General features: G+C 40.2%; 1 protein-coding gene across 2 annotated transcripts in view; it reads right to left on the bottom strand.

The window, feature by feature from the left end:
- COL4A6 (collagen type IV alpha 6 chain) overlaps window positions 1-26625 on the bottom strand; it is a 184335-nt gene that overhangs the window by 115885 nt on the left and 41825 nt on the right. For both annotated transcript variants that reach the window (XM_060692072.2, XM_034435034.2), the window contains exon 3: window positions 4040-4123. In XM_060692072.2, coding sequence (XP_060548055.1) covers window positions 4040-4123 — 84 coding nt within the window. The remainder of the gene's footprint in view (window positions 1-4039; window positions 4124-26625) is intronic.

Below are 26625 nucleotides of genomic sequence, written 5' to 3'. Positions count from 1 at the left end.
TTTTCTTTTCTTTTCTTTTCTTTTTTTTTAATGGGAACCTACTCAAGAATGTCAGGTGGAGGAGAATCCAAGGACTGAGGCTGCATAAAGTTGTAGGTCAAAAGGATGATTGATAAATGAGTGGAAAATCAGATGCGGCAGTTGGAGAGTTTGAAATTACATCAAAGCTCAGCATTAACTGACCACTGTTTCTCCTCTTCAGGCTCTTCCACACCCAGGGACCATGGAGACTTTTTGCAACTTCCTTCGGCACAAAATGTACAACCAACACCTATCCTCCTCTATTTATTGGTGGTGGAAAGAATGTTCTCCCTGCTCTCAAGGATGGTGACCTCTGGCAGTGGGAGGACATCTCCAGCTGTATAACCATTGGGATGGGAGAAGAAAGATGTTATAAAAATGATGAATCTTCCCTCCCTAAGTCATAGCATAGCACCAAAGCAGGGGTGAAAATCCAGCAGGTTCTGACAGGTTCTGGAGAATCGGTAGCAAAAATTTTGAGCAGTTCGGAGAACTGGCAAATACCACCTCTGACTGGCCCCAGTGTGGGTTGGGAATGGAGATTTTGCAATATCCTTCCCCCAAGAGTTGGGAGGGAATATGGATTCTGCATATCCTTCTCTTGCTACACCCACCAAGCCATGCCCACCAAGCCACGCCCACAGAATCGGTAGTAAAAAAAATTGGATTTCACCACTGCACCAAAGGCTGATAGCAAAAACAAAACTGGACCACTTTGTCATCCTGCATGGGAATTCCCAGGAGAGCAAGGATTTCTCTACCCATTCGGAAGATATTTTGGGGACGTTCCTGGCCCACCTCAAATTCCACCATATTTGTGGGGTCCTTGGTGCTCTCTAGGCTTGATGGTTTTCTTTCAGACATTTCATTACCAACTAGGTAACATCACCCCACTGTTCAATCCTGGACTACAAATATTCTCTTCTATGGATCCCACCATAATTGAACCTGAGGACCTCCTGGCCTCTTCTCTGATTGGGCCTCTCTTTGTGTTACATCAAGAGAAGAAAGCTGATGATCCAGATGTGTCTGGAAAGAAACACGAAACGGGTTTTGGATGCAGAGATAGTACATGTTACGATATCTATATGGAATCATAGAAAATAAGCTTCTTGGAAATGAGAAAAAGAATCTAATGTGATAAATGTCTTTATACAGCCAACCCAAGTTGTGCAATCTTGAAAATTGCTGCATTTCCTAGAACTCTTCATCAGGTTACATACATCTGAATGATTCTTCCAGATAAACAGTTCTAAGAAAAGCATGAGTTTACTATTGTGTAACTTCAACTGGCCTAATTGGTTACTCCAAAAAGCTTTCAGGGATGTGTGTACGTGTATCAAGGTTTGACACACATACGCAAAACACAAAAATATCATTGGATTATCTTGCAGTTGGCGTAAATTGATCACATTTGTCTGGCTTTACATGACACACTAAGGTGGAAGTTGTGGTTGTAAAATCCTGCTACCTGGATTCATACAACACAGCAAGCCATAATCCCACAACAGCAATATGTGAATCCGGTCACAGGTTTATGAGCTGCAGAAAGAATGACGTTGGTAGGATAATCCACTTTAACACAGGATGCATGATGTTTGGAAAGAGTTGGTAGGATAATAACATTTTTTTCTTCTGAGATACCTATAAGGAATACCTCAGATACTAGGATATTTAATGAGATTCAGAGTTGAAAAATGGAAAAATGTGGTCAAAAACAATAGCAAATTCAAACTCACTCCAACAGGTGGCAACTCCAAGCTAAAAATAGAATAGAATAGAATAGAATAGAATAGAATAGAATAGAATAGAATAGAATAGAATAGAATAGAATAGAATTCTTTATTGGCCAGTGTGATTGGACACACAAGGAATTTGTCTTGGTGCATAAGCTCTCAGTGTACATAAAAGAAAAGATACATTCGTCAAGAATCATAATGTACAACACTTAATGATAGTCATAGGGTACAAATAAGCAATCAGGACACAATATAAATATAAACAATATCAATATAAAAAGGATCCATTTTCACCAGGAAGAACAGGTTAAAAGTAATCTAGATTATTGTAATAAAGAGACCACCAATGTTGGGATCCACCCTTTTTTATGCTGTGGGGAAAAAATCAGGAATTTTTGTTTTTAACCCAACAGTACAACAGCCAAACTTAGAAAACAGTCATTTATACTTGAAATCTAGCAGGTGGAAAACCCAGGCAAAATGACACCAATTTTGCTTTTGGGAAAATTTTATAGGAACTTTTTCTCTCCGCTTCCCAGAAAGTTAGAATCTAGGATCACAGCACATTGCTAAAGAAAGGAACATTCAGAAGAGATTACAAAAAAAAAAAAAGGGGGGGGCAGATTTTGAAATCTGCCTGTAAGTCAATAAAGTTATTTGCAACCATATCAGATAGGAATGTCCACCAATTTGGGAGGTTTTTGCAAAAAGGTTCATCAACTTCATGGAATAATCGTATGGTACAATTCGGGCCGCAATGGCTCAATGGTTAAAGAGCTTGTCCGCTGAAAAGCTGACAGCCCAGGTTTGAGACCTGAGCACCACACAACGGGGTAAGCTCCCATTCCTTGCCCTAGTTCCTGCCCACCTATCAGTTCAAAAGCATGCAAATGCGAGTAGATAAACAAGTACCACTTCGGTGGGAAGTTAACAGGATTCCATGTGCCTCAGCGTATAGCCATGCTGGCCACATGACCCCAGAAAATGTCTTGGGACAACCTTGGCCAAGAAATGGAGAAAAGCACTTCACCCTAGAGCCAGACACGACTGGATAGGGAATCTTACCCCTCAATTTCAGTTGTCAGAGAGAATTAAAGTGAGGTGTGAGGGCAGTTGTGTCCTGTTTGTGTATCTCTCAGAGCTAGAAGTCTGAGGCTCATCATAGCCGCTCTACATACCAGAAAACTACATTTCCCCCCTTATCTCTGAAACAGGCCAACATGATCCATTAGAACATCTCATTGCTTACACCGAAAGTTTCAGCCCACCCACCAAGTAGCAACGAGCTGTAAGTGCTGCCAACAGAGGAGGGAGGGATCATCTCAGTAACAGGAAGAGTTGTGACCTGCATCAGAGTTGATTTCCCAGAGACTTATAAATCATGCACTACTTCCTATGTACATGCAAATTAATCAACGTTATTCTTTTCTCTTGTTCACTGGCTGCCTTCGGTGAAATCTCTGTGGATGGACTGCAGGCCATCCATGGGAGAGTCTAAAGAGTTGGCTGGATCCAGCTTTTCTCCTTCAGCTGTTCTTCACAGCTCTTGCCTTAAGGCTCCAGGCAAAATACTTAGAGTGTGCTTGTTTTCTTCACGGCCAAAATGATAGTGAAGGCTGTTCCTCTTCAAACTAAAAAGGAGCCATGTACCCTTTTAAGATTATTGGAACTTCACTTCCTTCTATCCAGGATATGGCATAAAAGTGATCCACAGTAATTGTCTTTTTTCTGTTATGTATTCAAAATGGACTGTGATTAATTATGTGTGTGTGTGTATATATACAGCTTATATATACGTATGTATGTATATTTCTCTTTAACCAGGTTCTTCCTACGTAAACCAAGATTTTTATGCAGCCCGAATTCAGTGAAATCACAATCCACTAGTTTCTAGGCTTTTTTTAGCTTAGGGAGTCTCCTTAGTCTCCCAATGGGCAGCAGAATGTTTGCTGGCTGCCAGAAAAAAAAAGGTAAAAAAAAAAGCCTAGGAACTAGTGGATTGTGATTTCACTGAACTAGGGCTGCATAAAAATCTTGGTTTACGTAGGAAGAACCTGGCTAAAGAGAAATACACATAAAGTCTACGAAAAGGAAAGAAAACAATTATGTATGTATGTATATATGCAAATATAACCTATGTATATATGTGTTCATGTATGTGTATGGTTATATATTTATTTTATTTTAAGAGTGGGCATCAGAATTTCATTTTTTAATGTGTGCTAGTGTGTTCACAGAAAAAGTGACAATAAAGGTTATTTTATCGCATCTCATCTTACCCGAGCCCCTTTCTCGGGGAAGCACTTGCAGCCGGCTGTACAATCGCGACCCCCACAGATTCCATGATAAAATTTCTTTCCACCCTGTAAAAAAAAAAAAAGAAGCAAGAACAAAAGTTAACAATTTGGCACCTGTAACCCTAACTCAACTTCCTCCGAAAACATTCATTCGATGGCCATTTGGACAAGTTACATTCAGTTGCAAAATCTGGCTCATCTTACACTGGACACCAAATCTCAGCTTGTGACGAAGCAAAAAATAAGCCTCTTCTCACTGGAAAAGCCAGAGCTCTTTTTTTATACATATATTATTTTTATTGCACATTTTCTGTTGTTATGCATCACATTCCCATTTCTGCAACGACAGTGTACTGTCCGTATCAAATCTCTTTTGAATACACATATTATACACCTTAATTATAGCCATTATTTTCATTGTATATACAATATGATCTTCACTCCTGATCATTCTATACAATTTAATCTGTAATCAAATACAATCCAATAATAATAATAGTAATAATATATAATGCTTATACACACACACACATTTTCTAACCATCTATAGAATAAGTCCCATGTTAAATAATAGTCTGATTCCTCTTTGTCCTTAATTCTCATCATTAACCATTAAAATTAACATTTTGGCACAGTCTAGTACAGGGGTCCTCAAACTTGGCAGCTTTAAGACTTGTGGACTTCAACTCCCAGAATTCTCCAGCCAGCTCTGCTCTGCTGGCTGGAGAATTCTTGGAGTTGTAGACAAGTCTTAAAATTGCCAAGTTTGAAAACCTCTACTCTAGTATTTTCTTTATTATATTTTCATCTATAGGTACACTTTAGCTTTTCCAGTGTTCCAGTTTTCCAGAAAAGCCAGAGCTCTTGACTTCCACTTGTCCAAAATGAGTCAATACAATATAATAACATTTATTGAAACTGGACCAATATAAATCACACAGCATCTCCCGAGCCCCTCTAGTGGTTTTGCAGAAAGAGATGTAGAAAAATACGACCCTAGACCCACGAATCTCAAAACATTAAAATCCAAAGTAATCAATTATCAAATGGCAAAATATTGGAAATAGTAATAGCACTTAGACTTATATACTGCTTCATAGTGTTTTACAGCCCTCTCTAAGGGGTTTACGGAGTCAGCCTATTGTCCCCAACAATCTGGGTCCTCATTTTACCGACCTCGGAAGGATGGAAGGCTGAGTCAACCTTCAGCTGATCAAGATCGAACCCCTGACAGTGGGCAGGGTCAGCCTACAACACTGCATTCTAACTACTGAGCCACCACAGCTCATGCACATAAGTAAGTTTGGGCACATAAGTTATATTGGGAGTCAGGTTGTGTGGATTTTATTCCTTTCTAGCTGGTGCATTACAAGGAGAGCCACATATTTAACCTAATGCGAATATCTTGCAGTTTTTAATTGTTGTAGCAAGGCATAATATATTAATCTAATTTAGATTTTGGATCTGGGACTCCAGCTCTATCTTTCTTCAGCTACCAACACCTCTCTCCAAAGGCTGACTGTGTTTCCAAAATATTAGATAATCTCACAGCAGAACAACTGTAAATCAACTGTGCCTAAACTTAAGCCTGAGCACAAAATTCGTTTTGAAAATAAGGAAACGCGTCCTATAAAATACCACCTTCAAATCCTACTTCTAACTTTCTTCTGCTTTGCTTGTCCAAAAAGGTCATCCTACTCACTTGTGAATGAATGAAATCTGAGCAGGGGAGGAAGTGCAATAGGGCCAGTTGGCAAAAAACCAGGTGTTGCCTGTCACACAAGCATTTTATTTACGGAAGAGGCTCCTGTGGGTTCTGCTAAGTGGCTGAAACAGAAGGTTAAAACATGCAGTCATCAAAATCAGCTTTTGACCTTCTGGAAGGGAAATCCCAGCATTTTTCTTTCCTTTTGGAACCAATATAGCTATAGAACAGGATCCTTGGCCTCTAGTTAGGAGTTCAGACCCCTGCTTAATACCTCAGCAATAAAATATGATAGAAATCAGAATAATGCAAAGTTTTCACCAATAAGTATAGCTGGAGTCTAGCCAGGATGCATTTTAAAGTGAGTAAACCCATAAAGGAGAATAGCCGATACAGGCAGCCCTCGACTTATGGCCACGATTGAGTCTGAAATTTCTGTTGTTAAGTGAGACAATTGTTAAGTGAATTTTGCCCCATTTTGTAACCTTTCTTGCCACAGTTGTTAAGCAAATCACTGCAGTTATTAAGTCAGTAACACGGTTGTTAAGTGAATCTGGCATCTCCACCGACGTTGCTTATCCAAAGGTCACATGACCCCAGGACGCTGTGGCCGTCATAAATATGAATCACTTGCCAAGCATCCGAATTTTGATCAAGTGACCATGATCAAATACTGCAGGTTCGAATCTCTCCAAGGCTCAAGGTTGACTCAGCCTTCCATCCTTTCTAAGGTAGGTGAAATGAGGACCCAGTTTGTGGGGGCAATAAGCTGACTTTGTATAAATATACAAAAGGATGAAGGCTATTGCTGAGCACATTGTAAGCCGCCCTGAGTCTTCGGAGAAGGGCGGCATATAAATCAATTTTTTTTTAAAAAAGGTGCAACAACAATCATAAATGTGAAAAATTTATTTATTTATTTATTTATTTTTAATTTGATTTATATGCCGCCCTTCTCCGGAGACTCAGGGCGGCTTACAATGCACTAAGCAATAGCCTTCATCCTTTTGTATATTTATACAAAGTCAGCTTATTGCCCCCACAAACTGGGTCCTCAATTTACCTACCTTAGAAAGGATGGAAGGCTGAGTCAACCTTGAGCCTTGGAGAGATTCGAACCTGCAGTAATTGCAGACAGCTGGTCTTAATAACCAGCTTAATAAGAGGGTGCCTTAGACCACTGTACTACCAAGGCTCTTGAAGTGGCTCTCTTCAGTGCCATTGTAACTTTGAATGGTCATTAAATGAATGGCTGTAAGTCAAGAATTACCTGTGTTGTCTTTTCTCTAATCAAGCAAGACAATGTAGCTATCTCTGCAAATCCCATCGTCTTCACTAAACATTCCTCTGTAGTGTTGGGTCTTTCCAGCACTGAGTATATAATAATCTCCCTGCAGTTGTCATATACTGTATAATGATTAAAGGTAAAATTTCTCCTTGCACATATGTGCTAGTCGTTCCCGACTCTAGGGGGCAGTGCTCATCTCTGTTTCAAAGCCGAAGAGCCAGCGCTGTCCGAAGACGTCTCCGTGGTCATGTGGCCGCATGACTCAATGCCAAAGGTGCACGGAACGCTGTTACCTTCCCACCAAAGGTGGCCCCTATTTTTCTACTTGCATTTTTTACATGCTTTCGATCGACAAACTCAGCATTTTAGCCACTGAGCCATTGAATATAATGATTAGTGCTTTGTAAAAGAGATATTTGTACAATTTAGCTCTTGAGCAGCAAACCCTGTAATTGTTCCAGGCTGCCTCCAAATCGAGTAAACTATAGTTACAAGCATCAATTTAGTATCTGTTTAGAGCCAAGGTACTAATTGAGACATCACAACAGCCATTGCCCAATTCATTTTGCCAGTTCCCTTGGTGAGAAGCTGCAGACCAGTGCAACTTTTTCTTTCTTTAACAGATCCTTAGAAAAGGGTAGATAACTAGAGATTCCAAAAATGTCAAGCCTGGGCCAAGGCTATTAGATTTCATACAAAGACTCGGGTTATGTAATAGGAGGCTTATAGGATTAGAGAATATTGCATTCGTGGTTCTTAATTGGAACACATGCAAGCTAGGTTGGAGAAGAGAAAGTAAAGCATTCAGGACTGGGGCACAGTAAGAAAGGGAGGATTTTTTCCACGCCACTACCTGTGCATAAAATCTCAGGGGCAGCTCCACTGCTTAAACCTAGAATGAAATTAATTGTGGAATTAATGGGCATGGAAACCAGCACCAGGCTTAAAATCATCTCCTATTTATCTTTTAGGAGTCAGCCAGACAGTCTATCACAGTCTTACTTCATCTAGTGCATGTAATCTGATCCGGAGTGCTCCATATTAATTCATTTTAAGAGGCTGTAAATAAAATTTAAAACAAAATTAAAATGCATCTATACAACAGCCTGAATAGAATCTGTAAGTGAAGGCCACAAGGAACAATTGGTACCTAAGGAAGTGTCTAAAATTATATAAAATGGGATAACATCTAAAATTACAAAAATGTAACATTATCTAAAATTTATCTAAAGTGTGATATATACAATTACCCCCCCAAAAGAAATAAAATATAAAATTATGTAAAATACAAGCACAAAACCTAACCACAAGCACTGTAAGAGAAGGCAACTCAACTCAATATAGCCTGATGAGATCTGCTGATCAGATTGAGAATAAATCTGATTCATAGAACATAGAATAGGGTTGGAAGGGACCTTGGAGGTCTTCTAGTCCAACCCTCTCCTCAAGCAGGAGACTCTATACCATGTCAGACCAATTGCTGTCCAAAATCTCTGGTGATGGAGCACCCAAAACTTCCAGAGATAAATGGGGAGGGGGCCTCAGTGAGCCCCAGTGACCACACCCTCTACCCACAGCACAAATGTCCCTTTGAATCCTGAAACTAATGGATTCCTCCTCACCAGCTGTTCAAAAGACCAGAAACCAAACTTTGTTGGTTGGCTCAAGCAGTCTTCATAAGACATAGAATAATAGAGTTGGAAGGGATCTTGGAGGTCTTCTAGTCCAACCCTCTGCCCATGAAAGGAGATCCTATACTATTGTAAAAGGAGCAGCGAAGAAGAGCATGAGCTTTCCACCTTTCCAGAATCACAGCAACAAAGCCTGATAGGTTAATGTTTTAGGACTTGAGCAAGATTAATTACTCATGTAATTTTTTAAAAAAGTGTATAATCTTACACACATTTAGGTAAAGGTTCCCCCCGTAGATATGTACTAGTTGTTCCTGACTCTAGGGGGCAGTGCTCATCTCCGTTTCAAAGCCGAAGAGCCAGTGCTGTCCGAAGACGTCTCCGTGGCCGGCATGACTAAATGCCAAAGGCACATGGAACACTGTTACCTTCCCACCAAATTTTTTCTATTTGCATTTTTTACGTGCTTTCGAACTGCTAGGTTGGCAGAAGCTGGGACAAGTAACAGGAGCTCACCCTCACTAGGGATTCGAACTGCGAACTGCTGACCTTTCAACTGAGAAGCTCAGCGTCTTAATCACTGAGCCACCGCGTCCCTCAACACACATTTAGAGGAGGGTTTATTAAGAGTGCAAACCTCAGTCCGTCATTTCTATGTCTGGATTCTGTTGCTGCACTCAATGATGCTGTGTTTTCAAAGGTAGTTTTTGACTTACATCCATTCATTGAGCAACCGTTCAAAGTTATAATGGCACTGAAAAAAGAGACAACTGGTCCTCCTACTTACAACCTTGGCAATATCCATATGGTCATGTGATCAAAATTAGGGTGCTTGCAATTGGCATGCATTTAGGATGGTTGTAGCATCCCAGGATCATATGATCATCATTTGCTGGCTTCTGAAAAGCAGTCAATGGGGAAGCCAGATTCACTTAACAACTGCAGTGATTTGCTTAACAGCCAAAAAAGGTAATAAAATCTGGCATGATTCACTTAACAACCATCTTGCTTAGCAATGGAAATTCTGGTCCCAACTGTGATTGAAAGTCAAGAACTACCTATATTGAAAAAATCATAACCAGCTGGGTATACATACCAAAGAAAGGATCCAATCTTAGCCGGTCACCAGAACCAGGGATTTAGACTTCCTAGGCTTTGGACTTGTGCTGGAGCCCATCATCCTCAGGGACCTTGTGTCATAGAGAGAGAACCCACAGGTGCTTTTTCAAGAGGCAACTGGACCTTGTTTTTCTTTGAGGACATTTCACTTCTCATTCAAGAAGCTGAAGAGATGAAGGAGCCTCTTGAATGAGAAGCAAAACATCTTTTTAAAAAATCCAATAAAGTCTAATTACCTCTTGAAAAAAGACCTTTGGGACAACCATGACCTGGATGACTGAGAATCTCCATAGCAGGGGTGAAATGTAAAATTGGTGGTGGTGGGGTAATGTGACTGGGTGGGCGTGGCCAACTTTTTTTTTTCTAAACTTTTCAAAGCATTTTTTCTAATGCTTTGAAAAGCCTCTGCCGATCAGGCAACTCAGCTGGGAGTTGCCAGAGACTTTTCAAAGCATTTCTTTTACCACCTCTTCGGCCAAGAGGTTGCAGAAAAAAATGCTTTGAAAAGCATCTGATGATCCCAGCTGAGCCACGCGATCATCAGAGGCTTTTTTTTTTCACTTTTAAAAGCTTTTTTTCTTCGGAAGAGGTTGTAGAAAAAATGCTTTTAAAAAGTAAAAAAAAAACCTCTGATGATCGTGCGGCTCAGCTGGGCATGGTGTGTGGGGGGAGGGCGCAGGGATTTTTGCTACCGGTTCTCTGAACCACCTGCTGCCATAGCTACCAGATCAGGCGATCCGGTCCGAACCGGGAGCATTTCACCCCTGCTCCATAGACATAGAGAGAGAAGTTCCCTGAAGAGGGGCTCCAGCACAATTCCAAAACCTTGGAAGACTAAATTGCTAGTCCCAGTGACTGACTCAGATTGGATCCTGCAATATTATCCTGGGACAGGTATATTTGCCTTCATTCATGATACCAAAGAAAGTCCACACTGTTTTATAAATCATGACAGCTGGCTTCACGCAATAGAGTAACCCATACCAAGCAAATGATACTTAAATGAGTGTGCAAAGCCCAACCACTGGCTGTCCGTATTATTCTCCCTTCCATCCATAAATTACTTCTCTGTATAGAAAAGAACTTCTACAGGCTGGCGAAAAACAGAATGTGCTGCACAGATTTATCACAGTCAGAACAAAACTATCTTGAGTCCCATGCAATAAATTAAAATTTGCTTTTAAACATAGGCTGCCTCTACCCTTCCTCTCGCAAGGCTGCAAGCTGAACGTATTTCTCAGCTAGACAGGCAAAGCAGCATCATTAGCCTGTTCAAATTACTTAGCCTCTGATTTAGTTTCTAAATTAGAACCCTTATCCATCCATCTTAAATGCAGACAGGGTGGAACCGATCCCACATGAAGCCAGTTTGACTTCCCAAGAATAAGCCCCAAATACACACTGAGTGTGTATTTTGAGTGCCATCTCCAACCCCTAGAACAAGTTTCCTGCATATCTGGCTTGAAGGCCACATTAGATCAAAATGAATAAACCTGACCGAACCGTTTCTTCCTGCTGTTCTTTCTAAAACCTGCACTTCTACTTACAAGCTGCAAATAGACCAGAGGCAGCTTAAGGTCCATATTTATTTATTTAAGAAATTAATATTGCCATCTATTCACACATGGTGACTCAAGGCGGCTTACAATAATATAAAAACCTCATATAAAAAAAAGAGAGAATCATATAATAAATTAATAATATAATAGCTCCCCCACCCTTTGTCCCTGTGACAACACATCATTTAATAGGCTCCATCCTGCTCTGCATTCCCCAGGCCTGCTGATGGAACCAGGCCTTTATTGCCTTCCGGAAGAGTGTTAGAGTGGGGGCCCAGTCTACTTTCCGGAGGGATGATGTTCCAGACATAGGGAGCCACCACAGAGAAGGCCCTTCTTCTGGGTCCCACCAGGTATGTCTTCCTAGGGGATGGGACCTGCAACATTCCTTATCTCCACACTCTGGAGGGTCGGGTAGATGTGACCCGCAAGAGATGGTCCCTCAGATAACCTGGTCCCAAGCCATGAAGGGCTTTAAAGGTGACAACAGTGGTGGGTTGCTCCCGGTTCGGTCCCGTTCTTACGAACTGGTAGTAATGGCGGTGGGAGGCTCCGCCCACCCGCCTGGATGTCATTATGAATGATCTGCGCATGCACAGAAGCTTCTGCACATGTGCAGAAGTGTGTGCGCTCCCGTTGTGAACCAGTAGCGGAGGTAAGTAGAACCCACCCCTGGGTGACAACCTTGAATTGCACCCGGAAGCAAATCGGCAGCCAATGCAGCTCCCGCAGGAGAGGTGATACATGTTCACACTGAGGTCTGCACAAAACCATACGGGCCACTGCATTTTGTACCAACTGGAGCTTCCGGATGCTCTTCAAGGGTAGCCTCATGTAGAAGGTGTTGCAATAGTCAAGACAGGAAGTGATTAGTGCATGAAGTGACTGTAAGTAGGGATTATTGATTGTACATTAATTATAGCCAATCTAAATACAAATTTACACTGAGCCGTAGTGGGAGGATGAGCATTGGCTGTTTGGCTAGTCAAAATAGATGTCAGTAGACATCAAAACCATCCTTCACCCCTTTAAAATCCAAAACTGATCTAAGGCCTAAAAGAAGGATCAAGCAGTTGGAAAGGGCTTGAGAAGTCATAGGAAAAGTGAACTGGACTATGGTGTGCATGAGAAAGGGCTTTTTTTTTTAAAAAAAAGCATGACACTGTCACAAAATGCTGAGATGGTTACTCACCATCTTCACTAGCTCCTGAGAATAGTCTTTATCGTCTTAGATTACTTGACTCTTCTTTCCTGGGCTGAAACACTCACTTTCAAAAATAAAATGGGTTAACTAACAGCCACCCATCTTTCCAAGAATACCTCTGAAGGTGACATGAGACCCAGGCTACATTCAATAGAGGTTACATTCAAGAGTGAGGTTGTGCAGCACATTTCTCATATGGAACGGAACGGAATTCACATATAACTGGCCTGCCATATATTATGAACAGCTCAGTGCATCTTCAGTGCTGCAAATTCTGAAAGGACAAATCTTCTAGCAACGGTTAACATGTTTGGAGTCTTCATGTCCACCTTACCATACTCCATGACACCAGGGGACACAACATAACCCTGGTCAGAATATGAGGTACATAAAAATCCCACCATGGAGCAAGTTGATGCAGATTTGAGGCGTGATATGTCAACAGGGGTTTCATTAGCTCCTTGTCTTAATCCCATGTTTACTGAAATACTTACAGCTACTTTAATTTGGAGGACACCAAGAACAGGACAGATCCCTTTTCGTCAGCTTAATTTTATTAATCTTGGAGGAGCAGAACTAGATTTCTTCAACAATCATTATTGTATATTAAGCAGCAGAGAGTAGGTGCAACCCTGCTCATTCTTTTGCTGATCTCCAGGAGAAGGGTGACAATAGAACATATAACCAGTTGCGTAAGAACTGTTTTCTCAGTTGTGACACCAAGAGCACCAAAAAAGGAGAAAATAGCCGAACAAGTGGGAGACATACTCTTTTGTGTATAAATAATCTCACACTCAGCAGGGTGTTGCCATGAAACTCCAAACATTTGCAACGGGCAAATGGTAGGTTGAACTGTTACACAGCCAGGATATAGCATCTTATCAGTTAAAGGAGCAGCCCAAAAGAGGAAGATTGAAAATAGGTAAGAGAGCCACTTTGGTGCAGTGGTTAAATTACCAGACTAGAAACTGGGAGACCCTGAGTTCTAGTCCTACCCTAGATATGAAGTCAGCTGGTCAATTTAGCATGTTCTTTGCTTGCCTTTCTTCTTGTTCCACTAACCATCCCTAGCATCATTCTAAAATTAACATGTACTAACTACTATACAGTATCATTGTCATCATTTTAGCCATTGTCTATCCATTGCAGGATGAAGGCTTCTTCTACCTGTTTCCAACCAATATGGTCCTGAGCTTTCTTTTGCCAATTGGGCCTGCAATACTTGCTGACTTATTGTCAATCCATCTTGATTTAGGTCTCTTTCGTGGACGCTTTTTAATCAAGTAGGATCCATTCTATGACTGCCTTGGTCCACCTGCCATCAGTTCTTGCTAGGTAACCAGCCCATTTCCATTTCAATTCTTTTACTCTTAATGATATTGTATACTTTCATTTGTTCTCTAATCCATGTACAGCTCTTTCTATTTTGTCTTGTAATGCTGAGCGTATCTCTCTCTTTGCGCCATGCATAGCTTTTGTATTGATTGTGAGGTTAGTGTCCATGTTTCACCAGCATACATTAGAGCAGGTAGCACACACTGATTGAAAACTTACTAAAGAGCAAGAAAACAACCAAGCTCAGAGAGCAGCAAAGACCCCACAGTTCAACCTTGAGCTACAATTTTTTTATGAGCATATTTAACTTTCAACTCTCAAAGAGATGATTTCCAAATCTACTGTAAGATATCATTATTTTATTTGGCCTGCAAGAACCAAAATGGTTCACAGAATTTTTGGGAGCATATCTTGGTTCCCATTAGTTTAGCACTTTAGTTGGCAAACACTGCACTGTGTGCCATATGATGCTTAGAAAACATAAGACCAGGTTCTGAATTCATATCTAAATGAAATTTAGGTTTAGAGTATATGTTTTTCACTCCTTTAGAAATTTGAAAGTTTTCTCCTTTTTTTTTTTTTTTGCTTAGTCTTCCCTTTGTTGTGTCATCCATATCATCAGATGGAGGTTAACATTAAATATGCCTTGATAAATTAAATAAATAAATTGGCCAGTCAAGAATTTTCTCCTCTCCAATCCAGGAATATGGGCCTTTTTAATCACATTAAACCTATTTCAACATTTATACCAGAGCTTTTTTAAGTTCCCTGCCTCAAACAGCAGGAAAAACCACTCATTTTTGAGAACTGAGTTGCTGATATAGGTACTCCTCCACTTATGACCACAATTGAGCTCAACATTTCTGTGATTAAGTAAGACATTTGTTAAGTGAGTTTTGCCCTATTTTACTACTTTTCTTGCCACAGTTGTTAAGTGAATCACTGCAATTGTTAAGATAGTAACCTGGTTGTTAAGTGAATCTGGCTTCCCCAGTGACTTTGCTTGTCAAAAGGTCGCAAAAGGTGATCACATGACCTTGGGACACAGCAAAGGTCATAAATATGAACCAGTTGCCAAGCATCTGAATTTTGATCACATGATCATGGAGTTGCTGCAAAGGTCGTAACTATGAAAAACAGTCATAAGACACATTTTTCAGTGCCATTGTAACTTTGAACAGTCACTAAACGAACTGTTGTAAGTCAAAAACTACAGTACCTGCTGTACTGTAGTGGCCTGAATTTTACCTATTCAGTCTGTGAGGATACAAACATAAGTTTCAGTGGCTGCAGGATGCCCACTCCTGCTGTAAAATAGGATTTCATATATGTGAAAACACTGCCATAGTTTATGCTATTACAGAAGAGAGACCTATAAATAAAATTAGCCAATTATTTTGGAACAAATATATTCCAGTTTCCCAACAGCAATAGACAGAATTTTCTAAGGTCTCATAGTAACGGAACTATTCTTCAGAACAATAGCCAAGATTGCTTTGCATTTATCCTGCACTCAAGATTCCAAACCATATCCTCAAAAGAAAGCATGTCTGAAGCTTTCAAAGACCCGGGCACTCCATGCAAGGCACACCAATCTCTGGGTATTCTTTCAGCCATTTGTCTGTGATGATTAATCAAGAGCGAAGAAGCTGAAACAAGCAGCATGTATCTAAATGCTTAAAGCTTAAGTTCTCCGTCACTATCACTGCTGAATGCTGGACGTCCTTTTCAACTTCTCACGTAGTTAATAAACATGACTATCCCCAGCCTTCAACTCACCCCACCAGTTTACAAATCACCTGGGTTAATTTGCTGAGAATGAATTAAAAATAAAATCACAAATCACCTGGGCCAATTTGCTGTAAGTAAAATAAAAACAAAATAAAACAGTGCCATTACGAGGGAAAATGTCCATCTTACCGCAACAGGAATCCATGTTGGATGTTGGAAACAATGGCACCATTTACCAACAACAGAATAGAAACATCCTGTCTGGTGGAAAAGCAAAATAACAGTATAACAGAACAGAGTTGGAAGGGACCTCAGAGGTCTTCTAGTCCAACCCTCTGCTCAAGCAGGAAACCCTATTCAATTGGGCCATGTTACATGTTAGGAAATGTCTGCCATGTCGTAATGGGCAATTCCAAAGACAATGTGTGCATATTGTTATTGACTTCCCGTCCAATAGTTAAAAAAAATCCTGCAAAATCTCGAACACTGGAAGACCCAGCTTTGGAAAGAAAAAAAAAAAAAAGAATCCATGTAAAGTTTAAGTTATTTTGTTTGAAGTCAACAGCACTCTGTTGATGTCTTGCTTATACAAAAATGACTATTATTTATAAACATTTCAGATGACAGGTTTCAGGATGACATTCTGCCTTAATTTTGGGGTTTTTTTTCCTATATGTTATACTTACAATCAAGTTTTTGTTACTCTGTATTTCCTTTTTCAAAGTATTTGTGCTTTTGTTTTAATAAAAAAAGGGAAGATGCTGATATTTTGTAACAGACAGCACGGAACTAAAACTCTGCAAGAAGCTGTCCATTGTATAGAAAAAAAAATATGTTCTACCTATAACATTTCCCTTCTCTATCGTACTTTTTCTAAGTATTCCCTGGAAATATTTATAGAAAACACTCATCATCCCAAACAAATTTCATCACCTAAAATTAATTGACCATATGCAAGCCTCCAAAATCAAAAAACCATATCATATATTTTCTTCTGGAATAGATTTCATGATATTTTGCAATAACAGGGATTTTGTTTCTTTTTATTTGCAATTCTCATACATTGGTTCAAAGTTGATATAAAAGTTTTGTTCCTAGATTCTTAACTTTTTTCCCTAGTTTCCCTGCTATTGTTTTGTTCTCAAGTTTTTCGGCTTTTTAATTTTTGCTTAGTTTGATTTTGTATTTTTTGTAGTTAGTTGGAGGATTGTATTTTTCTGCATTTACAAAAAGCTAGTAATAAAATGAAAACATGCAAATTCAACTAAAATATAAAGGAGAAAATAAAGATATTTAAAAACCTCACACATAAAATGAACGAGTGAATTAAAATGTGGTTTTCCTGGAGATCTAAGCAAAGGGCTCCAAAAAATGCAGGCAGGTTGATTATAGAAAATATCTGATTTTAATTTTTACAACATTATTAAAACCAAGTTTTCTATACAGATTTAGGTAACATGATCAAGATGTAGGTGAATACAAAATTCAGGAAAAAAAACCCCTGAAAAATGTTTTGCAATTCCAAATTAGTTAAATATCGTTACTGTGCTAACTCCCCTACATTTAATTATTTCCACCCTTTTTCTGAAATATGCAAAAAACAAAACAAAACCCTCCTAAAAGTGCTGCAGTCAAATCAACAAAACAGGACAATTACTCTGCTCCTATACAAAATATTTTTTAAACTTTATTCCCACTGCCAGTAAAGCACATCTTTATCGAAACACATCTAAATTGCTTTGTGCAGACTTAGAAAATATTCCAGGAACTTCAGTTGATGCAAGATAAAACAGCAAAAATAACAAATGGGACTGACATCTTGAATCCACAGTTTCATTAAAATCACCCCAAACATTCTGAACTCTGCTTGCTTTCCAGTTCTCCAGACCTCTTCATCAGGATAAATTGGTCAACCCCGACTTGTATTCTGCACGAAAGGGGGGGAGGTTCAATTCCCACAATGCTTAGCAATGCTGACTAGGATATTTGGGGAGTTGAAATCTAACCAGGCTGGGAAAGTCTGAGATGGATGATACCCAAAGTTCTAAATGTTTTCAAAATAGTATAGGAAGAACTACATTTCCCTATGTACACGTTCTTACTATTAAGTCCTGTTAAGTGATTTCCAAGGTCAGCTGAAGACTTGAATAATAGGTTCCTTAGTCTTAATCTAGTGACAGAACAACAGAATTGGAAAGGACCTTGGAGGTCTTCTAATCCAAGTCCCTGCTCAAGCAAAAGACCCCATACCATTCTGGAAAATGGCTGTCCAATCTCTTAAAAACCTCCAGTGACACAACTTCTGAAGTCAAGCCATTCAACTGGTTAATTGTTCTGTCAGTAAATTTCTCCTTAGTTCTAGGTTGGTTCTCTCCTTGATTAGTTTCCATCCATTGCTTCTTGTCCTGCCTCCTGGTGCTTTGGAGAATACATGGACCTCCCTCTTCTTTGTGGCAACCCCACAAATATTGGAACACAACTATCATGTCACCCCTTGTCTTTCTTTTCACTAGACTAGACATACCCAATTCCTGCAGCCATCCTTCATATGTTTTAGCCTCCAACTCCCTAATCATCTTTGTTGCTCTTCCTGAGTCTCAATATCATTTTTATATTGTGGTGACCAAAACTGGATGCAGTATTCCAGGTGTGGCCCAGAGGTGGTATTCAGCAGGTTCTGACAGTTCTGGAGAACCAGTAGCGGAAACTTTGAGTAGTTCGGAGAACCGATAAATACCACCTCTGACTGGCCCCGCCCCCATCTATTCTCCGCCTCCCGAGTCCCAGCTGATCGGGAGGAAATGGAGATTTTACAGTATCCTAGCCCTGCCACGCCCACCAAGCCATGCCACGCCCACCAAGCCACACCCACAGAACCGGTAGTAAAAAAAATTGAATCCTACCACTGGTGTGGCCTTACCAAGGCCTTATAAAGTGGTACTAACACTTCACGTCAACTTGATTCTATCCCTCTATTAATGCAGCCTAGGATTGCATTGGCTTTTTTTAAAATTATTTTAAATTTGATTTATATGCCGCCCTTCTCCGGAGACTCAGGGCGGCTTACAATGCGCTAAGCGATAGCCTTCATACTTTTGTATATTTATACAAAGTCAGCTTATTGCCCCCATAATCTGGGTCCTCATTTCACCTACCTTAGAAAGGATGGAAGGCTGAGTCAACCTTGAGCCTTGGCGAGATTCGAACCTGCAATAATTGCAGGCACCTGGTCTTAATAACCAGCTTAATAACAGGGTGCCTTAGACCACTGTACTACCAAGGCTCTTTTTGCCAGCTGCAGCACAGTGCTCGGTCATATTTAAGTGATTGTCCACTAGAACTACAAGTTCCCTCTCACTGTTGCTGCTATTGAATTAATAATTTAACCAATCACTACATTGCGTTTTCTGGGAGTACAGATTTGTTTCTGTAGATCAGCAGCTCAGGGAAACAGGTGGAGGCTTTTTTGGAGGGGGGGAGGGACTTATTACCCCCAAATTTATTGTTAGACGAGTGAACCATGTCTTCAACTAATGGACACAAATTCAAGCAGTGTTTTTTTCCTCAGATGGTGTTAAGAAAGGTGATTTTCTCACAACCAGAAGTTTATTTTCAAATGCATCAGCTACTTCTTTGTATCAACATATTTCTCCCCTGACTACTGATCTGAATTTACTGAGAGGCAGGGTCTGGCATTCTGGAAAACAGCCGGCCTCTCCTACCCTTTCTGCAGTCTGATTTAGACTGGCATAAAAATGTTTTAGGAACAGGCAGCCAGGCTGTGAGATGTAATCTGCCTTTTGGGCTAACTCCCGAGTCCTCTTGAGACCAATGCACTGCAGACAATCCACTAAATAAGTGTTGTGTGCCTTGGTGGGCTACAGCCACGAGCTCACCCATCCCAAAAGTTGGTAACAGGTATGTTTTCTCCTGGATGTGCTGCACAGGTGTGGAGCATCAGAGCACAACTACAATGCAGCATTTTGCAAAAAGGGCCATGTTGTTCTTTCACTTCCCTGAGTCCAGCTTCCAGCGAAGGCTTTGAAAGTATTGCAAGGAGTATTTTGGAGAAGAGGGGTAAAAAAAGATTCTTGTGCATGGAGAATGGAAACTTTAGGCCCCAGGCTTGTCACTCTGTCTCTGTGTGTGTGTTTATGCCTGTGTGTGTGAAGAGTGTAATGTATGTGTGTGTGTGTTTTGCTTCCCTGCCCAGAAGCTGAAAAGAAAACAAAACCACCACCGTTCTCTAAGCATTTTTGAACTGGGTTTTGAGCTGAAATCTCTTACGAAAAAATGACCTTATGACAGCATCTGAAATGCAAGTTGAACCGTAAGACTGTGGGAGATTTAACAGCATCCCCCTCACTTCTCCTCTCCAATTCTACATCTCTAAAGTTCCCAGGTTCGGCCAGGATAAACTTAGTAGTTTCTGTCCAGTATTCACAAAGGCAGAAAAAAAAGAGAGAGAGATAAAATACAGTACAGAGATAAATCAGATATGTGAAATCATTGAATGCCTTAAGTATCCTGCCTGTTCACAAACAGTTTGTTCTCCTCCCAGGCCGGAGATCGGAAAAGGATTTCTGGAGGCTGGAGTAAAGCATATCATTTTCCTCCCATGCTATTTAAGCTTCCATTGCAAGTATTTTCTGTGAATAAGAAAGACTTGATCCAAATTCACGCACATAGAATCACACAGACAAAGCCACAGAATAAACCTAGGGGACAATTACATTGAAGACACTTTTTAGAAACCCAGACCAGCAATCTAAAGTGAAAACTATAGGACCCAGAGGTTTCCATTTGTAACACTGAGACTGGCAACTGAAGGGACAATACAGGTAGTCCTCGACTTACAACTGTTCATTTAGTGACAGTTCAAAATTACCATGGCCCTGCAAAGGTGACTTGTGACCGTTTTTCACATTTATGACCCCTGCAGCATCCCCAGATTCTATGCCTCTGTTTATACAACCAAGGACTGTATTAGCGTTTTTGGTTGCTGCCACACACTGCCAGCTCTTGTACCTGTAGAGAGTAGCCGTTAAAGCATTGGGACTGGTCCCAAACTGCCCCAGTTTAGCAGACCTTCCTTCAGACATGCAAATTCAGCTAGTTTTTTTCAGCCCAACTTACTTCATAGTTGTAAGGGCAAAGGGAAGAAGCTGCAGTGTGCATATTGTCTTTTGTATAACACTGGTGAGGAAATAAATAGACATTCCAAAAAGGGAAACTAGGGAGTAACTGTATTATTTATAGCATGCAGGACCACAAAATAATTATATTAGCTATATGTAATTTTTGCTGAATGCAAATGTAAAGGAAACAAAGTCAAGTGTCCATGGCTTGTTGAAACGAGTTTCTAAGAAGACTAAGGACACACGTAACTTAGAAAAAGCTGCAGCCTCTTTAATTGATTTAAATTGCCTCCCTTCATTATCTCCTCAGATGCTGGTCTTTTTCTGAATCCTCTATTTTCTAAAAACCCATTTAGAAATTTTGCAACCCAACGCAGCTCTCAATCCACAAAGTTACAGGCAGTCCCCAGCACAAAAGGGCTGCCAGCTGCTGATTCTGGGGAATTTGCAAGATGCAGGATAGAAAAACGGTTTGTTGTTTTAGAAGACTACTGAGAAATACCATTAGTAGCCAAGAAAAACAAAGCAATGGACCATTGAACAAATCAGTTCAGAGTTCTCATCCCAGGAGCAAATGATAAAACTCACATGATCATATCTTGGATAGATTATGCGAAGACCAAGTCTCTGGAGATGGTTTTGATGCTGGAAAGTTTGAAAGAAAGAGAAGAAGAGGACAACTAACAGGAGTGAGGAGAAATGGAGTCTAGGGAATGATCAAATATGAATGATCAGTGACATAAAGGACAGAGAAAGACCCCCAGAAAGGAACATCCATGACTCCCATCTCCGTTGTTTCTGTTTACACCTTGATAATTGAATTGAATTGAACTGAATACTTTATTTGGCCAAGTGTGATTAGACACACAAGGAATTTGTCTCTGGTGCATAAGCTCTCAGTGTATGTAGCAGATGACCAGGCTGAGTCTGGGGGAGGGGTCAAATGCATCATCAGTCATGAGTCCCTTCGCACCCACAAGACATCTAAGTCCAGTCCACCTTGAATTTCTTATCTACCGCCAAATAGCTTTGACTATTAGTAGTTCAGATTCTTGTAGAGAGCTTAAGCTTGCAATAAATCTTTATACCAGGGGTGTCAAACTCAAGGCCCGGGGGCTGGATCTGGCCCGTGGAACCACCCTGGAAACAGCAAAGAACCAGCCCGCCGTGCGGCCCTCCCAAGCTCCGTTTTCAATGGCAGAGGGTTGCAGGAGGCGGTTGCAGCCAAAAATGGAGCCCAGGAGCCCATTTTTGCTGGCAGAGCACTCGGGCCACCACAGGTGCCCCGACACAAGTGATGTCAAGCTGGCCACATCCACCCTGGCCATGTCCATCCCAGCCTCCCAAGGTCAAACACAACCCCGATGTGGCCCTCAATGAAATATACCCATTTGAACTGCCTGCATCTCCTGATTTTCCTGGCACTTGACAGCGTACTTAAATAATAATAAGCTAGGGTGGTTCCTTTCTGAGTTTCTTCCTCTGTCCGTTATGCAGCTTTGGGCTATGCCTTCTCTTATCTACCAGTTCATAAGGCAGCTTCTCTTCCATCCTTTTCCCAAGGTCATTCCCACTTACCATTATAAGAATTCAGCAGCAAGATGGTCAGACTTAGCTACAGTGGCAATGGGGCACCATTGGAAGACCTGAAGGATCAGGCTGGGGATAGATCACCATAGAGAAAAATCTATCTATGAGGTTGCTAGGAGTCAACATTGACTTGATGGGACAATCAAGTCAATCAATCAATCAGTTGTATAAAGAGTTGAATTTAATAGTCTGAAGAGTATGCAGTGCATGAATCAGCAGTGAGATGGTAGTGTTTGTTTTGTCAAATCTTTATAAACCTTTTCCACAGAATCTCAAAGGTGCTTTTTCAAAAGGCAATTAGAGTTTCCTTGTTTTTTTTCCCTTGAAAATGTTTTGCTTCTCATTCAGGAAGCTTCTTCTATTCTTCAAGCAAAAACAAAGAAAGTCCAGTTGCCTCATGAAAAGGCACATTTGGGATAACCAGGCCCTGGATGACTGAGAATCTCCATAGACTTTTCCCCAGAAATATATACATTTGAAACATTTCAGCTTCTGTAATTGCTTGATCAGTTTATGCACCAGATTTTATTTTAAAACCATACAAAAATGGTTCTCTACTTTGGGATGTTTTTCTGTTTCGTCCAACATACATATTTCTTTTTGCAAATAACTTCTCTAATGGAATTTTCCAGACATTTGTACACATATACTGAAAAAAAGTGCAAAAATCAAACTGTAAGTGAATTCCAGTTCACAGCTTACTAAAGACCAATTAGATTCACATCAAAATGCTAAGTTAACAAATTTCTGCTCCACTGCTACTTATCAGTACAAATAAGTCAGCTCTTGACTTCAAAACAATGTACAAAAAATTTGCCAACTCCCCAAAACTTTGCAATATTTGCAAAGAATGTCTCTTCTACCTCTTCTCTTTATTTCTCAGAGTTGTTGAAATATTTCAGGCAGTTGAAGATCAAAAATAATTGATGTGGATTTTTAAAAAAAAACAGTGACCAAGATAAAGTCATGGTAGAAATAATTACCTAGAATAGACTTAAAATAGCAAATAACATTAATTAATTAAAACCAAGATGCTAGGCTGAAATGAAAGCTAATCTGCTTTCCTTTCAATTCTGCCTTAATTTTCAGATATACAGTATTTTCATATTTTCTTAATTGTGTTTATCCTAAACTATTTATGTTTATTAGAAAGCAATTCCTCCTAATGTATTGTGTACATTATTTTGCTTAACATATGCATTTAGGGGGATATTTTCCCTTATGTGCATTATAAAGCTTTGCATCTTTTCTGAAAATGGGAGAATCACAACACAATATTTGGACAAGTGCATATTCAAAAAAAGTCATGTTTCACTTTGATTATTGTGGGAAGATGTCATTAAAATGGGAATGGAATACATTTCTCCCCTATCTCAAACCGTAAGTTCACAACAAGCCTGAACAACTAAGGAAGGGATCTGGGACTCAAGGACCACCACATAGTCTCCCAATGAGGGAGGAGGAGGAGGAGGAGGAGGAGGAGAAGGAGAAGGAGAAGGAGAAGGAGAAGGAGAAGAAGGAGAAGGAGAAGGAGAAGGAGAAGGAGAAGGAGAAGGAGAAGGAGAAGGAGAAGGAGAAGGAGAAGGAGAAACAATCATTTTTTCCTATCCATTTGGGGGGGAAGGGAGGCTGTATATGAGAATGGTGGTCATCTGGGAGAGAAACTGCTCCCTTTCCCTTCCCATTCCATCCACACCCCTGGTATGAAATCCTACTGCCAAAATTCAGCTATTTTGTGACCAAGAATTTGCAATGCTATCCAAGGTTTCGAAAGCACCATATATAGCCCACATGTCACTCAGTCCCGTCTGCTGGGCAGTTTTCCTCCATTAATAGATGATGAATTACTAACATTGTGGCACCATATATTTAAGTCCTTACGATGTCCTTTCTATCCTATGTGGATCTAAAGTGGTCAAGAAGGCTTGTTGCCTGCTGGGCCAGAGGTCAGCTTCACCTACTCCTAAGAAAGGGTATTTGAGTGGGTTGAAAATGTACCCTTTATCCATCCACCAGCAGGCTCTGAATGTTGGAAATATTCCCACTGGAAGGAAACCTACGTCATGGTCCAAACATTTCTGAGAGCCCTGATTTCAAATGACTGTCTCTAATCCTCACTAGCCCTTGCTAATGCCAATTTAATTCCACTGAATGCCATCCAAAGAATAAGCACTTTCTGGAGGTCCCGGCTTGCTAACTAGGAAGAGTTCTCCATTAAAGTGGGTTAATTGGCTACTCATTGGGTCAAAGATTGCTTATCTCATCACTTTGCAGAAGGGAAGGAAAAAGGAAATGGATCCCGGGGTTTTGAAAAGGAAGACAGCATGCTCATAAAGCAACCAGATAACACAATGTTGTTGTGTGGGAAAAAGCAATCTACATTGCGTGTTTTCCCTCTCTGTTCCCCTGCCAGTAAAGTCACACACAGCTGCACCATGAGCTCATCTGCACTCCAGCTAAGTTTTATCTCGAAGGTGGAGGAAAAAAAAATATTTGGCAAGCAAGATGATCCTATTTAAGCCTTGTTGGACCAACTTTTATTGTGTTAAAATAACATGCAGGCCAGAGTGGCTATTCCTTCAGTTGAAACACCTGTTCATCCCTTTTGAAGGCAAGCTTCATCCTGGACACTCAGAGCTGGACACTTCCCATATGAAATTTACAATAATCTGATCCTGATCATGTGCATATTTGAGAATTCCAAATTTCCATAAAGGATACTTGGAAAACCACAACACAATTGTGCAAGTGTTTCATGAAAATAAAGTAAAATAAAGAAACAACCATGGGAGGTGGGGGGAAACAAAATTCAACAGGGGTTCAGAAGCAGAGGATGTGGTCCAAACCAAGTAGGAAGGCAGTTGGTTTGTGAGAGTCAGCAATCATGATAAATTGGGAAGAGAGAGGAAGGTATGAGTAATGTTCCTCAACTATAAAGGCGTTCCACCCAAGGAGCAATTACTAAGAGAAAGGGGACAGTAAATCCATCAGGGAAAAGCTTTAGATCAATGATGACTATCAGAGAGGTCGGAAAGCTCATATTTGAAAGACTGAAGTGCCACTATTAGTCAATACTAGGCTGGATAAATCAAGAGTCTTGACTTAATAGAAGGAAATCTTCTTTGTACTCCATCATCCTGCCATTATCAGAAACGAGGGTTTGTTGATGGTTTACAGTGTCTCCTTGATTATCAGCCTTGTTACGTAAACCAGATAAGACACACAGCCATATGAGCTAATTCTACTTTATTGTAAATCTGCAATCAGTATCGTCTTGCAAGTCTGAAAAGACAATTCTCCCATGGTCTCCTTTACCGCTAGAGAAACTAGGGAGGGTCTCTTCTGAGCCTCTTTCCTAGCTGTAGACTACACAATCTCTTTTTCTGACCGTTCCCTAGGCAGCATCTCTTTGCCCTGTCTCCCAAGATATACCATTACATTAATAAACCAAAATAGATGGGTCTATTTTTAGTAGATGGGATCTTAATAGAGCAGAAATTTCATATATTTTTTTCTCCTTGGTATTTTTTTTAAGAGGATGGGGACTTTTTATCTTTCATAGAGCAAGTGAACTTTTTGGAGGCTTAATATACATATTTCGGTGGAAAATCATGCAGCAATTTATCATTTTGCCACTGAATTTTGGAAACGTGCTTCTGAGATGTTCTAAAGGTTCACATGAGCCTTCTAGGTTGACCACTGTTGCAACAGATTATAATGCAGAAGATAAAGCCTTGTAAACCCTGTTTGTGTTCCTGTTTGAGGGATTGTGTTCCTCAGCCAGAACCGATATCACTGATAATCTTGATAACATTGGTCTGTCTAGAAAGGGAGCTTCAGGCACAAATTGTCTCCCAGAAGATGAGAAGTGGTATCTGTACAATCTTTTAAATATGCTGTGAACAATCTTTTAAATATGCTGGAGACTTATTCACAAGAGACTTATGAATGGGAATGGAAAAGGTGGATAGAATATGTTCAGAACAAATACCAAACTAGAAAGTACCAAATAGCTTTTATTTGAAAACAATGTATTAGAAATATCTTAATGTGAAGAGATAAAGAGGGAAAATTATATAGGGGGAGGGATGGGTCCAGGTATATATATCAGTGTTATTAGTTATGAGTACATAATAGGGAAGTCTGGGGGGGGAGGGTTAGGGAGGGTTAGGGAGGACGGGAAGTTTGGGGAGGGAGGTGGGGGGGTGAAAAAAGGGGTGAAAATGTAATTGTAAAACTTTTGCAATAAAAAAAAAAAAAGAAGTGGT

This window comes from Pantherophis guttatus, chromosome 12 (genome assembly GCF_059756535.1).
Source record: "Pantherophis guttatus breed Tessera chromosome 12, ASM5975653v1, whole genome shotgun sequence".
Lineage (NCBI taxonomy): Eukaryota > Metazoa > Chordata > Lepidosauria > Squamata > Colubridae > Pantherophis > Pantherophis guttatus.
Note: the sequence above shows the minus strand (reverse complement) of the source record. Positions and strands in the feature narration are given on the sequence as shown.